The sequence below is a fragment of the Prunus avium genome, chromosome 1 (assembly GCF_965620075.1).
Source record: "Prunus avium chromosome 1, drPruAviu1.hap1.1, whole genome shotgun sequence".
NCBI classification, from domain to species: domain Eukaryota; kingdom Viridiplantae; phylum Streptophyta; class Magnoliopsida; order Rosales; family Rosaceae; genus Prunus; species Prunus avium.
Genome location: NC_142284.1, coordinates 56634269 through 56649999, shown reverse-complemented (window position 1 = coordinate 56649999; position 15731 = coordinate 56634269). Strand labels below are relative to the sequence as shown.

The window sequence follows — 15731 nt, the reverse complement described above, 5'->3', positions numbered from 1 at the left end:
TGGCTCTAGTGCAAGTGGGAGATTGTTAGAAATGTGCCCTAAGAGCCAATACATTTGATGTAATCTCCTTAGAATACATTTCGTATATGATATATAAAGGGCAAACTTATTTGTTATCTTTTACATCGTGTAAAGAAACAAATGTCCCGGGTATGCTAAATAAGAGATAAAGTAATCTAAAGAAGATTAGATTCGGGAGACCTTTAATCTCTAACTGTAGCATCCCAAAATGTTCCTAATCATAGGTTATCAAATGGGCATTGATAAACCGTCAAGATTAGCACATATTATGTATGCTCAATTGGGAGGATGGTTAGTCTCAAACCATTTGTGTAGTTGACACTAATACAAGTATGTGGGTGCTCATTAGTGAATGAGTACACTGAACGCGATCAACCGTAGTTCTCATATGGAGTATTTATCTATATGTCAAATGAGAACTCATAGTTGCAATAATGCAAATTAGTCCTTAGACCTGAGGCATCATGGTTGTCCTGTGATGCGTTATTGATCTTTGATAGCTCTTAAAGGCAAGCCGTAAAAGATTTGTCTTAAGTGTTGTTGGGATCTCTTAATTCATCATAGGGGCATGTGAATGTACAATAAGGAATCTCTACTTTCGATAAAGAAGGAGAATGTTTCAAGATGTGATTCAGTAAATCTTTGGCCAAAGTATTTTGAGCTTGATTTAGAAAGTTGTTCTTAATCATGTTCTTTTGAATCACATGAGGTTATAAATCATATTAGGGGTTTGACATAAACAATCCGTACCCTAATAATATGATTTGAAACATTGTATAAGAGAAGGATCGTATTGCATTGCAATTCCAACTGAATAGGTTCTTCATCTATTCTGGTTAGCTTGGGTAGCCTTGATATATTGCTAGATGTCACTCTTGGCTTGTGGAAGTCCTAGGATTGATTGTGATCGATCCAAATAAAGGAAGAATTAAAAAGGGGTTTTAATTCCAGTTGGTTAGAAAGAGTTCTAATATTTTCCCACTTCCTTGCTAATTAGAACCTAATGGATCGCACACCTTAAATGGTTAACTTTGAGTAATACAAATGAGAATGAGGAAATCAATTTGATTGATTTGATGTGGATGATTTACTACGTGTAAAAACGTATTTGGGCCTCGATAATAGTTAGAGGGAAGTCCAAATGGTTGGGTATCAAGCCCAAGGGCTTAAGACACCTATAAATTATGGTTTAAGTGTCATAAGGCCCAATTTTGGAAGCCCAATGGGATTTGGCCGAAAATGGTTAAGTGAATGTGTATGGGAATTGTTTCCATAAGCTCATTAACACACAAACACAATCCAACATCAACCAAATAGGTTTGGGAGATCAAAGAGAGAAAAAGGAGAGTTTTCAAGAGTGAAATACTTTCATTTTTCAAAGTGGTTTAGATTGAAACCAATCTTGAGAATCTTGCACTAGCATCCAAGTATTCTCAAGATACTTCTTCTCATCTCAAGGTTCCATTGGTGTGGAGACTTAGAGGCCATATACTTTTGTGGCTCACATGGAGGAGAAAGATTAAGGAGCAAAGATCAAAGAGGAGATCAACAAAGAGGAAATCATCAAGAGAAGACCAAACACAAATTGGTTCATATAATTGCTTCAAGGGTAATTAGATCTTATCCTTTCTCTTGAATTTTCATTTATGAAAAACATATCAATGTTCATGGCTTAAGATACTTGGAAGAAGTTTTGTTTTTGAATTAAAACAACCACCTTAGACTTCCGCTGCGATTAATTTGATTAAATGCATGTTTAATATTCAAATGAACTTTGAAAAAATGTTTTGAAAATCCTACAACACCTTCATCAACACGTTTAGAGTTCATCACTTGAGTATTCATGAACTTGGGTAGAATTGTTTAGGGTGGATTCCGAAACCCTAGTGTTTGTTACATTTTAATTTCACATTGTGATAATTCATCTCTGCCATTCTCATTTAAATTCAAAGTCCATTTACTTTCATGCAATAGAAATAGGTCACTTGAACCAAACCAAACCCCCCCCCCCCCCCCAAATGTGTGTGTGAGTTGTGTGTCTTGTTTACTGAATTCTGTTTATTTTCGTAACTGTTTTGGACTTTTGGTCCACATTTTGTTCTTCGGTTTTATGTGCTGAATCCAACCATATAAAGAACGTGAAATTTGGATAAACGGTTGGAAAGTTATAGGCAAAACACTGGACAGAGGTCGAAACTGGAAAAACAGAGAAACGAATCTGCCCAAAAACGACCGGTAGTCACTGTTCATTTTCATTGTTCACAAACACTGTTCACAGGTGATAAATAGGTGATAGAAAGTGATGTTTCTGTTTTTCTCTGGTTTCTTGTTTTGTTTCTTTTCTTTTAACTTATTTACTCATTTTTAGTTTCCATTTTCCATTTGTGCATTTGTGGTGTGTCAAATAAGTGTTCTTAACGTACTCAAATTAGAACTTATAGGAAGCCGACAAGTTCTTCGTGGGATCGACCCCGTACTTACATAATCTATACTTCATTAGATTCGTGCACTTGCGGGTATTTTTAATTGGTTGTTTGCACATTAATTTGTGTCCTTTTAGGAATGCAACACATTCTTAGGAGAAACTATTCAGTGCGACTCAATTCAGTCTTTTAGGTTTTGTAGACGTCGATAAGTCAAATTTGAAGAGTGTATTTTGTTGTAATGATTCTACATCGGGAATGATTGATCAGATGAGTATTTTTAGTAATATAGATATAAGGCTTTTTATCACAAATGGTCTCTGAGATTTACAAAAATTATCATATTTTGTTCCAGCAAGGGGACCAAGGGGAGGGCTGGGGGGAGTTTGGCCCAAAATGGTGTTGGCCTGGGCAGATGGTGGGACCTAGCAACCTGGGCTGGCCCAAGCTCCAGCCCGAGTTTTATTCCTGACGTCACGACGACGTTAGCCCCGGCATTCAAATTTTTTTTTAATGTTGGCACGTGCCAAAAATTTGAATGCTCCGCTACAGTGCCACCAATGGCTCTCTGACACGTGCCGCGTTCTAGGCTCTCCGATTAGAATTTTTCCTCCAATCCAAGGACAACCAATTTTTGTGCAATAAAAGAATGAAAAAAAAAAACCCAAAAATTTTGAAATTTTTTTTCTATAAATACCTACCAAAACTCTTTACTTTCAACACCAAATCTTCATACATTTTCTTCTACTTCTACTATTATTCACTTTTTACTCAACATTTTATTTTCAAAAGTAGTTGTAATTCATGTATTTTATTTCATTAGTAGTATTGGCTTTATTTAAGTGAATAAAGAAAGCATTCAATAAAATACCTTTTTATTCAACATATTCCATACATAAAAAACAAACCACATCCAAAGCATTAAAAATAAACAAACCACAACCAAAGCATTAAAAAAACAAAGCATAACTAAAAATAAAACATATACATAATAAATAAAAATAAACTTCTTCACTTCACTTCATTCGCCGTCATTGCCTTTCACCGCCCATAAATGCTCCATCAAGTCAACTTGACGTCGTTCATGAATATAAGATGTTGAGTAAATATTGATAAGTACGAACCCAAAAATCTTATCTGAAAATATTGTCCAAATTAATTGTTTAGGTAAACAAAATTGTGAAAAAAATTTAAAAATTGAATAGCATTTACCTTTTGCCATGGCAACTGCTGGAAACACACATTGCTTTTTGCAAGGGCAGCCACTATTCACATGAATAGTCGCTGCCCTAGCCCCCCTTGCCATGGCAAGCGGCTAACTGCTGGAAGTGCTCTAATGGTCCTTAAGATTTGCATCCACACATCAAAATGGTCCATGTCGTTAACTTCCGTCAAATTTTCTATTAAATTGCTAATGTGACACATGTGTGAAGCCCATAAATGTAATGGTATAGAGCCACGTGATTTTAAACAAACCTCAAAACTGTTTAATATAGAACACATAATTATCAAATCAAATCAAATAAACAAACATAAATTATTGGGTGCTATTTAAGTTTTTTGTGTTTGGCTTCTTTTTTAAGTTGATTAATGGCAATCACGTAATTCATAGGAACTTAAACACCAATTCCTTATGTAGTAAATGAGTTTTGGGTGTGTTTCTAAAGTGCATTCTATATGGGGTTTATTTATTTATTTATTTATAAGTTCAGCCCCTATTTTGGGTATATTAGTGAAGCTCCCAATAAATAATTTAACATCTGAAAACAAATATATTTGAAATTATATTTTGATAATAAATTTCACTAAACCAATACCAATTTATTTCTTCACGTTCACCTTCAAAAGAATGAATCTCCACGGATCAAAACTCTTCTTCAGCTTTGGTTGGTAAATAAGTCTAAAAGGAAGTAGTCTTCTACTTTGGTAAAAACCCTCTGTTTTCCACCTCAACATTTTTTACTTGTTCTTCACAATTGTTGGCCCTATTTGCCTCCTATTCTTCAGCTTTGGTTGGTATAAAAATGTAAAAGGAAGCAGTCTTAGTGCTAGAAGCCATGAGAAATGGAGGATTTTTTTTCTTTCTTTCTTTTGTTACAGATGAGAGAATTCAAATAGTTGAAACATTAGGGTTTAATCTGCCTCTGGCTTTTTGTATTACTGGTTTGTTTCCAGATTCGGAGTAGTCGCAATATGACATTTATGTAAAGGGAAGATTTTTTTACTGACAAATGTCATTAATCTCAATGCTTGTTCTTCAAATGCCCAATTGCCCATGCTAACGTAAACCAAGAACCACAAGAATGGAAATTAAAGTAAACAATGATACATTACATATAGATTTAGCTAATTAAATGTGTTCTCAATTCAGATTGCATTAATTTTTTTAAGAGATTTTTTTTTTTGGTTCCACCACAAGAAAACAACATTATTACTGATGTAATCGGTGTCATAAGATGAGGTGGCTAAAATTCCACAATGGTATTTTTAGTCACCTCATCATGTGCAACGAATATCAGTATGATTCAGAATGGACTTGATATAGATAGCATTCATCAGCATGTTTGCATCTTTCCCCTGACACCAAAATAGTTCAGTATACTCGCTCCATGTAAGGTTTTTTTGCCATGAAAGAGAGCTGTCCCTCTCTGCCATTACCACTTATGCCCTACTTGTTCAATCTGTTCGCTTCAATTATGAAGATGGCATTACCTAAACATTAGGCAAGGCAGGTACTTTGCCTGTCTAATAGGGTGGACTTTATTTTGCATTTGGACGTTGGTTTAGGGCAAATGGCTTGACTAGAAGCGCAAATCACTAAAAATGCATCACAGACTAATCAATCTCTTTCTGTTGGGCTTAGCCAAAAGTTCCAACAACAGCACGCCTATCAAAAAATACAAATTGGACCACTTCAAGGCCTAGTGTGCCTGGTCCCTCATCTCTCCTAATTGGGGTGAACAATTAGTGTGAAATATGGATAGCTCAAGATGAAAATGATTTCAACGATCATAAGGCCAATATTAAAAATTTTAACAAGGGTTTGACAGATAAGTTTTCTCAATAATATTTTATATTCCATTTAAAAAACTATAAAATATATATAGGAACAAGAACGGGCAATCGCCGCCTCCAGTTGGTGGAGAGTGATCCAATCTCATTATAGAATACAAAAAAAAAAACCATACATAAGAACAAAAGAAAAAAGAAAAAAAAAACAAACAAAAGAACAAAAAATATTGGAAATTCAAAGAATACAAAATGGTATATAGTCTCGCCAGCCGCCCCCTCGATTATGACCATAGTCTAAAACGGATATTTTGGAACGTATTCATACACATATTGTATAAATATAAGTAATATCGGAAGATATCGATGTCGATAATAGGTAATATTTTGTCAAAATATCGCTATAATATCGAAAATATCGATGTAATGGAAAAAAACAAAAACAAAAACAAAAAAACAAAGCACACACACAAAGGGGATTCAAACCCTTGCCATTTCACTCCTCCAACGCCTTAAACACCATGTTGCTTATGTTTTTATGATAATATGCTAAAATATGTATAATTATATTGTTTTGTTTTGAACAATTACATGCAAAACTATTTTGGGGGTTTATCATTTGATGACTACTCTTCATAATACACTTACTCTACACATAGAGATGATGAAGATTGTGAAAAATTTGAACCTCATAAGAACTCTGTGTGGTATTAAGTCACTCATGTATCTTACCATGCAATGTATAAAGTGTAAAATATTGTAATAAATCATTATATATAAATGATTATGATGTGTTTAATTTTCTTTCATTAATTACTACATATTTTCTACACTCAAAGTGTTTGTTAGCTCGCTATATAATCAACTTAAATCAGTTAACCCATCATGTAATGCATTTCCTTCCAATTTGTTGTGATAAACTAATTGATAATTGACTGAATAAACATCCTCCAAAGTTTCAATAAAAATTTCCAAGTTTTTATTCAATTTTTATCGATATCGATAATATCTCGATATTTCCATCGAAATTTCCGTGTTTTTGGACTACCGATATTTCTGATGTCATCGATATTTCTGATACCATCGATATTTTAGACCTTGATTATGACACACTTTATGGAGACAAACTTGCTTTGCACCTCATGACAGTTTTGGTTAGACCATCGATTGTATGAGCAAATGGTCAATTATCCTGCATAGGCATCATAGATATTTTGATAGGCTTGAAATTTTTGTGTGAACTGGTTCTTCATCTGTCGCATTATTTGACTTTAAAAAAAAAAGGGTTCCTATAAAACTGTTACTGTAAGAGGCTTCTCTTCTCACCTCTATATCCCATCTTTCTTAGCTTCTGGTTCAATTTGTGCGTGATTTGAGAGGGAAAAAAGAAAACAGACAGAATGAGTTCAAATGGTTTGATAGAGAAGCTACATGCAGTTTGCATACCATTCCCAGCTCAAGGCCACATTAACCCAATGCTGAAACTAGCCAAACTCCTCCACTACAAAGGTTTTCATATAACCTTTGTGAATACAGAGTTCAACCACAAACGCCTCCTTAAATCCCGAGGTCCCAACTCTCTTGATGGCTTTCCATCCTTTCGATTCGAGACCATCGCCAACGGCCTGCCTCCAACTGATGCCAATGCCACCCAAGACATACCATCCTTATTCCTCTAGGAAACACAGCTTGCCTTACTTCAGAGACATTTTGTCCAAGCTTAACTCTTCCCCCGATTGCCCTCCTGTAAGTTGCGTAGTTTCTGACGGTGCCATGGGCTTCACTCTTGATGCAGCCCAAGAACTTGGCCTTCCAGAAGTGCTTTTCTGGACAACCAGTGCTTGTGGCTTCTTGGCCTATGTACAGTACCACCGCCTCATTGAAAAAGGGTCTAACTCCTCTCAAAGGTATTATTCTCAACTTACTTCTAGTTTGGTCATTTGGAATGATTGACTTTCCAATGAACATATATTTACAGATCAACATCTATTTTTTTTAAGGTTTGTAGATGAACATCTTGTCCTAAACCACGCTACCTGACATTATTTTTAACGCATTATTTCTTAATTTGATTTGCAGATGCCAGTTATTTGACAAACGGATATTTGGAGACTGAGATAGATTGGATACCAGGCATGAGAGGCATCCGACTAAAGGACATCCCCAGCTTCATTAGAACCACAGACCCAGATGATATCATGCTGGATTTTGTGGTGCATGAAACAGAGCGAACTCGAAAAAGCTTCTGCTGTCATCTTGAACACCTTCCATGACTTGAAACATGAGGTTTTAGATGCACTTTCGACTTTGCTACCACCTATTTACTCCATTGGACCCCTACATCTACAGACTAATCAGATCCCGGCAGACAGCGAGTTGAAGGAGATAAGATCAAACCTATGGACAGAGGAACCAGAGTGTCTAGAATGGCTTGACTTAAAGAACCTAACTCTGTGGTTTATGTCAACTTTGGAAGCATCACAGTCATGACAGCTGAGCAGCTAATTGAGTTTGCTTGGGGACTTGCAAACAGCAACCAGACCTTCGTTTGGGTGATTAGGCCTGACCTTGTTGGTGGGGATTCAGCTGTGGTTCCACCAGATTTTGTGGAAGAGACCAAAGAAAGGAGCTTGTTGGCAAATTGGTGCCCTCAAGAACAAGTCCTGAGCCATCCGGCTGTAGGAGGTTTCTTGACTCACAGCGGTTGGAACTCTACTATTGAAAGTGTGTGTGCTGGAGTGCCCATGATCTGCTGGCCCTTCTTCGCAGAGCAACAGACCAATTGTAGGTACAGTGAGAAAGAGTGGGGCATTGGCATGGAGATAGAGAGTGATGTTAAAAGAAAGTACGTAGAGGGGCTTGTGAGAAAATTAATGGAGGGAGACGAGGGCAAAGAGATGAGGAAGAAAGCCCTGGAATGGAAGAAGTTGGCAAAGGAGGCCACCAGTCCTAATGGCTCATCTTTTGTGGGTTTGGACAAAATGGTTAATTAACCAGGTCCTTATATGTCCATGAAATATTGGAATTGATAAAAATTCTACCTAGTTGATAAAAATTAACCAGGTCCTTATATGTCCATGAAATATTGGCAGGTATATAATATATATATATATAATTCTCTTATGCGGACGTCCAGATGTTATTACTGTACAAATGCCACGTATTTTCTACTATCCCTCCATTATTTTCTCCCTGTTTACAATGACGTTCGCACGATAATAATGTCAGGATGACAGAATAACTATATATTCTTGCAAACTGAAGAAGACCTCGTGCACAGAAAACAAAAACGACAAATTTATTGACATATTCATTTTAGGGAGTTCATAGACTTGTCTTTTTTTGATAGTGTTATATACAGTATATTAATTAAAAATTATGGCATATTAATTGCTTACTTGGCGAAACATATAAGTTGCTGGACTTTAATTGAAAAGGGAGAGCTTATTGACTACATCTATCAAGGGCGGCCCTGGCATGGTGCAAGTGGCGCCATTGCATAGGGCCCATGAATTTTTTTACTTTATATTATATATGTTAATATTATACAAATTGTATATATATACTTCAGCATGCAGCATATTGACACATAATTAAGTGCATTTGGTGGAGTTGGTTTCTAACGCACATTGACCCATACGCTTTCTCCTTAAAAAAAAGTACTTTCTTCCACTCAAAACAAAAAAAACAAAAAACAAAAAACAAAATCATGCCTTCTTCTTTGAACTCTTTTTTTTTTTAGTTGAACATACTAATATCTAACTTTATCAAATGAAAACATTAAAAAAATTTATGAATGTGATTTGTGATTGTTATTACATGCTAATTGATGATGAATTTTAGTTATAAAATAATTGATTTATGAAATTAAGTAATGGAATTTTTTTTTTAGTATTTTCATATTAGATTATGTGAAGGCACCATTTTATGTTTCGCACAGGGCCCTCAAAATCTCAGAACTGGCCCTGACATCCATTACATCCTGATAAAAATGGACCTATTTCTAAGAAGCTCTATCCACCGTCTTCCTCACCCTTTGACATCTTCAACCACCCTCTGTACCCGATCCACCCATTGCAGTTCCCTCCCCCTCCTTCCATGCCTCCTAGCCACAACATCTCTCTCTCTCTCTCTGGAAAATGACTTGAGAATTTTTTATGTGTGGAAAAAGATACCTGATAATCAAACAATCCTAAAATGTAAGAGTCCAAAAACGTTTAAAGAAAAGTTAAAAAAGAAAACTTTCCATAAGAAGTAATGCCATATGTAAAATTTTCCCATCGCAGTTCCCTCGCCCTCCTTCCATGCCTCCTAGCCACAACCTCTCTCTCTCTCTCTCTCTCTCTCTCTCTCTCTCTCTCTCTCTCTCTCTCTCTCTCTCTCTCTGTGGAAAATGACCTGAGAATCTTTCTATGTGTGGAAAAAGATACGTGATAATCAAACAATCCGAAAAAGTAAAGAGTCCAAAATCGTGGAAAGAAAAGTTTTAAAAAAACTTGCCAGAAAAAGCCCACCTCCAATTAAATGCCATATGTAAAATTTTCCCCATATTAAACGACAATCAAATGCCTATACTTATAAAATAGAACCATACAATAATTGACAAATGAACTATAAAACTATAAGGAGTATTTTTGCTCGCTCCTATTACGTTAAAAATAGTGATGAGAATATACCTTGAGTTAAAGTAGTGAGCATAAATATTTTCTAAAATTATAACGCGAGGAATATTCTTTAGTAGGCATTGAATGTATGCCCTAAAGACCATTTTTTTAAACTCTTGGATCTAATTTTTTTTCCCCCACGTTTTTTATTTGAGACTTACTGTTGAATCTATTCTTATGTCAAAGAAGTTCACCTTCTACATGAGCCAACTTGATGTGAAAATATATCATCAGGTATATGATTGGTGTGAACTTATGCAAACACAAAAACAAGAATATTCTCAAAGTTATGTGATTTGCACTTTCACTTTTCTCGATTTTACTACTTTTGGATATACAAAATGGCAATCAATAAAAATATATTATCCTCCACCAATCATGCTGTGTGAACGAAAGTCCAGACGTCAGGGAAAACTTGATTCAGACAGGCAGCTTTTCCCTACACATCGCACCCATATCTCAGCATTGGCGTGCCCTATTATTATTATTATTATTATTAGTTACAAAGACAATCAATAACTGGTTAAAATATAACAAGTTGTAATCAACTTTGCTTTGTATTAGGTCAATGTGGTGCGTGTGGGAGGAGGAGGAACAACTAGCAGGTTTTGTACAACGCGCTTTGAAGTGTTAAATTGACCCTTGGCAGAAAAGAAGTGTTATATTAAGGGGTCACGATTTTGTCCTCATTTAAATAGTGGGAACATTTTTGCTTACCACTTTAATTAAAGTGGTGAGTAAAAATATACCACTAAATAATTGGAATGCTTGCATTGGGGCTGACCTCAAAGAAACAAAATTTGTAAACAACTTTCATGTCACGGTTGTAACACTCTTTAGAGATATTAAAGAAATGATATGTTACGAACAATATTTGGCTAGGTTTTTTTTTAGAGGAATTAAAATCTGACATGTTTGTATAAATCAAATTTTTTGTTTGTTGTGTATTTGTCATACTGTCAATGAATGAGGAATTGCTCCATATAAGTTATAGAAAATACTTGACTACTTTTTTGCAAGCAAATTATACAATTTGACATACGTGTATAAACTTTTCCTTTTATGATTTAAATGAACTACTTTTGTATATGCGTTAGAATATCATTGTCTATAAGGAGGAATAGCTCCTTATATGTAAAGAGCCAAGCAGTGTCTATATATTACATTTTTCATACACAAATCTATATATTACATTGGTAACGTTGAAATTTGTATATAATAATATTTTTATATAAAAATTGATTTTTTTCTTTTTGGACTTGATTATATGTATGAATTTTATATACCACCCTTACGTGCTAGTGATTTAAGTCAAAGGGTGGGGAAATAGATTATGATTTGGTGAAAGGGCAGGTTCCCTTTCATGATAAGCTCCAAAAAAGAAAACTATAGGAAGATATCAGCTCACCTAAAGAAGTAAAAACGTGGGCATGTGATGACCTCTTTAATAGAGATCATTGAATTAATTTAAGTACGCCATGTTTTACTCAAACAATATTTTTATTATCCTAATCTGAGAAAAAAAATATTAGGGATACACGTTCATTAACCAACCTCTCCCCCTCTTTCCCTTCCTATCTCTCTGTTTCTTGTTGAACAAGCCTGCTTTTACCTGGACAAATTATTTTGACATCTGGAAAGTTCAAAATAAGAATTGTCATCTGACAAGAATGTTCACTTTCACTTCACATATATGTTGACCAAGTATCAATTTATCATATTGCGTGTTTTACTGTTCATCATCTAATCATTATAAAATAAATTGAAAAGAACAACGCGTTCAGTAAAACTAGAATGATTATGGGTAGAAATCAAGTGGTTAAATAATTCACACTTGCAACAAATAAAAAAGAGATACTTAGTCATATATTCGTTCTTAGCACTAAAACTATAAATAAACCCTACATCATTTAATTTCTATAAATAAACAAAAAAAAAACCCAAAAAATGATAGCTAGTCATATTGAATTTAATTTTGATTATTAAATTACTTTGATGCCCTATTGAGTGTTTTGGGTTTTTTTTAATGAGTTTTGGGCTTGAGTTTGTTTTAAGAAATCAATGTCAGTTTTGTAATTTAAAAGAAGTTAAAAACCTTTTTGTTATGTTGTAAATGGATTTTGGGTGTGTTTCTAAAGTCCATTTCATATATTATTTTTTTATAATTTGGACTCATATATTAAGTATAATAGTGAGTCTCCCAATAAAAAAATTACACTTTAACTGGTCTTTTAAATGATGATCCTCGAAAGAAGGCTTCAAAGGCAAGAGTTGGACGATCGCATATGGATGTGCACTCTTGTCGTTCCTTATATATATATATATATATATAATAATATTATTATTATTAATATACTGAGAATTGGTCAGACATGAATCAATTTGTATTTTAGTAAGAGGCTATTTACTCCCAAAGTATGATTGTGGACTTTGAATTAGTAATACCTTCCAAATGATGGGCAAATTAGAAATTTTCATGTTCTGGGTTGACAGATGGAATTTTCTAGTTGTACCATCTTGCCCGATCTTTCAAGTTCAACATAACTTGATTTGACAGAGAGTTTTTCTTAATAATATTTCTATTATATATAAGGGGCTTGTACATTTGTCCGTGTATGTGAGGGCTTAAGTTCGACTTCTTTCTGTTATTTTTTTCTTCTTTCTGTTATTAAAAAGTATTTAAAAAAAGGAACCAAAACGTGCAATCGCGGTGGCCGCCTCCTGTGTGGGTGGACAGTGATCCAATCTTCTTATAAAATCTAGAAGATCAAATCAAAATCAACAAACGAACAAAATGAATCAATGCACTGCCAGACTACATCTGTATTGGGAAAGAATACTAAATCTTTATACAATCACGCCAGCTGCCCGTCGATTATTGCACATTATATTATACTATATCTCAATATGGAGACAAACTTGCTTTGCACCCCATGACCCTGTGTGGGTTTGAACATGGATTTGCATGAACAAATTGTCATCCTCCACAGCCATCGTTGACATTTTGATAGGCTTGAAATTTTTGTATGAACTGCCATGTACCGTGCTTCCTTCGTCGCATTTATTTGACATTAAAAAAAGAAAAAAAGTTTTATGAGCTCGTGGAATTTGATCCTATAAATCTGGTACGGTAAAACACTTCTCTTCCCCAACTGCATATTCCACCATCTTCCGCAGCTTTTGGTTAAACTTGTGTTTTGTTTTAGAGAGAAGAAAGAATGGGTTCAAATGGTTTGATAGAGAAGCCACATGCAGTTTGCATACCATTCCCAGCTCAAGGCCACATTAACCCAATGCTGAAACTAGCAAAACTCCTCCACTACAAAGGTTTTCATATAACCTTTGTGAACACAGAGTTCAACCACAAACGCCTCCTTAAATCCAGAGGTCCCAACTCTCTCAATGGCCTTCCCTCCTTTCGATTCGAGACCATTCCCGACGGCCTGCCACCGACTGATGCCAATGCCACCCAAGACATACCATCCTTATGTGAATCCACTAGGAAACACAGCTTGCCTTACTTCAGAGATCTTTTGTCTAAGCTGAACTCTTCAACTGGTTGCCCTCCTGTAAGTTGTATAGTTTCTGATGGTGTCATGAGCTTCACTCTTGATGCAGCCCACGAACTCGGCATCCCAGAAGTGCTTTTCTGGACAACAAGTGCTTGCGGCTTCTTGGCCTATGTACACTACCACCGCCTCATTGAAAAGGGTCTCACTCCTCTCAAAGGTATTAATCTCACTGCTCTGACTTTTTCATAAACATATCTTGACTGATTTATATTTTATTTTTCTAGTGCGGACGTCCGGAATGGTTTTGTTTTTTCACATGATCGGAATGAATTCCTTCATTCAATGGAAAGGAAACCATTTCCATTTTGTTTTCTGCATCTCTCTTCTTTATCATTAAAAAAAAGGCACTAAAGCACACATAACTACAGTCCACCAATAAAGGAAAAGCCCAATCTAGAGGTGATGTTTGACTTTTAAGTATTGGCAGAGCATGGTTTCTGTTCTACCTTTACCAAGAAAAGTGATAAAAGTGTTTGGGTTGATTTATTAGCACAAAGAAGGCAAAAAAAAAAAAGTAGTCCGGACGTTAGAAAAAATACGGACGTCAAGTAGTCCGGACGTTAGAAAAAATACGGACGTCCGTAGTAGAGAACAACTCTGTATATGAATATCTTAACCTAACCATGTTGCTTAATAGAATAATAACGCAATATTTCTTTGTTTGATTCACAGATGCCAGTTATTTGACAAACGGCTATTTGGAGACGCATATAGATTGGATACCAGGCATGAGAGGCATCCGACTAAAGGACATCCCCAGCTTCATTAGAACCACAGACCCAGATGATCTCATGCTGGATTTTCTGGTGCATGAAACTGAGCGAACTCGAAAAGCTTCTGCTGTCATCTTGAACACCTTCCATGACTTGGAACATGAAGCTTTAGATGCACTTTCAACTTTGCTACCGCCTATTTACTCCATTGGACCCCTACATCTACAGATTAACCAGATCCCGTCAGATAGCGAGTTGAAGGACATAAGATCAAACCTATGGACAGAGGAACCAGAGTGTCTAGAATGGCTTGACTCTAAAGAACCTAACTCTGTGGTTTATGTCAACTTCGGAAGCATCACAGTGATGACAGCAGAGCAGCTAATTGAGTTTGCTTGGGGACTTGCAAACAGCAATCATACCTTTTTTTGGGTGATTAGGCCTGATCTTGTTGGTGGGGATTCAGCTGTGGTTCCACCAGAGTTTGTGGAAGAGACCAAAGAAAGGAGCCTATTGGCACATTGGTGCCCTCAAGAACAAGTCCTGAGCCATCCGGCTGTAGGAGGGTTCTTGACTCACAGTGGTTGGAACTCCACTATTGAAAGTGTGTGCGCTGGGGTGCCCATGATCTGTTGGCCCTTCTTCGCAGAGCAACAAACCAATTGTAGGTACAGTGAGAAAGAGTGGGGCATTGGCATGGAGATTGAGAGTGATGTTAAAAGAAACTACGTAGAGGGGCTTGTGAGAAAGTTAATGGAGGGAGAGGAGGGCAAAGATATGAGGAAGAAAGCTCTGGAATGGAAGAAGTTGGCAAAGGAGGCCACCAGCCCTAATGGCTCATCATTTGTGGCTTTGGACAAAATGATTAACCAGGCGCTTCTATCTCCAAGAAAGTAGAATTGATCAAAATTCTACCTAGTTGCTACTTTGTATTTGGCCTAGTTAAACCCAAACATGGACACAACTATTTGTGCAACATATCATGCATTCTTAGGAGAAACAATTCGGTGCGACTCAGTGATCGGTGTTTTATGTTTTGTAGACGTGGATAAATCAAATTTGAAGAGTGTATTTTGTTGTAATGATTGTACATCGTGAATTATTTATCAGATGAGTATTTTTAATAAAATAGATATAAATGTATATTACATAGATAATGCAAACAAACTCAAAACTGTTTAATATAGAACACAGAATTTTCAAATCAAATAAACAAACATAAATTATTGCACGCCAGACAGAGTATGGGAAATAATACAAAATCGAATCTATTATTGACTGCCGTTCCAAAGATTATGACACATTACAGAGTCAACTTGAATTGTAAGG

The 15731-nt window shown here is 35.7% G+C and overlaps 1 protein-coding gene and 1 pseudogene across 2 annotated transcripts; both read left to right on the top strand.

The window, feature by feature from the left end:
• The first annotated feature begins 6757 nt into the window (after nt 1-6757).
• On the top strand, nt 6758-8570 carry LOC148298064 ((R)-mandelonitrile beta-glucosyltransferase-like; annotated as a pseudogene). The gene is made up of 2 exons (XR_015835831.1): nt 6758-7360; nt 7533-8570. The product of XR_015835831.1 is annotated as a (R)-mandelonitrile beta-glucosyltransferase-like (transcript).
• Nucleotides 8571-13243: 4673 nt separating this feature from the next.
• LOC110759567 ((R)-mandelonitrile beta-glucosyltransferase-like) lies at nt 13244-15556 on the top strand. Its single transcript, XM_021961647.2, has 2 exons — nt 13244-13846; nt 14362-15556. The coding sequence occupies exons 1-2, from the start codon at nt 13336-13338 to the stop codon at nt 15297-15299; spliced, it is 1449 nt and encodes a 482-aa protein (XP_021817339.2). The 5' UTR covers nt 13244-13335; the 3' UTR covers nt 15300-15556.
• Nucleotides 15557-15731: the final 175 nt, after the last annotated feature.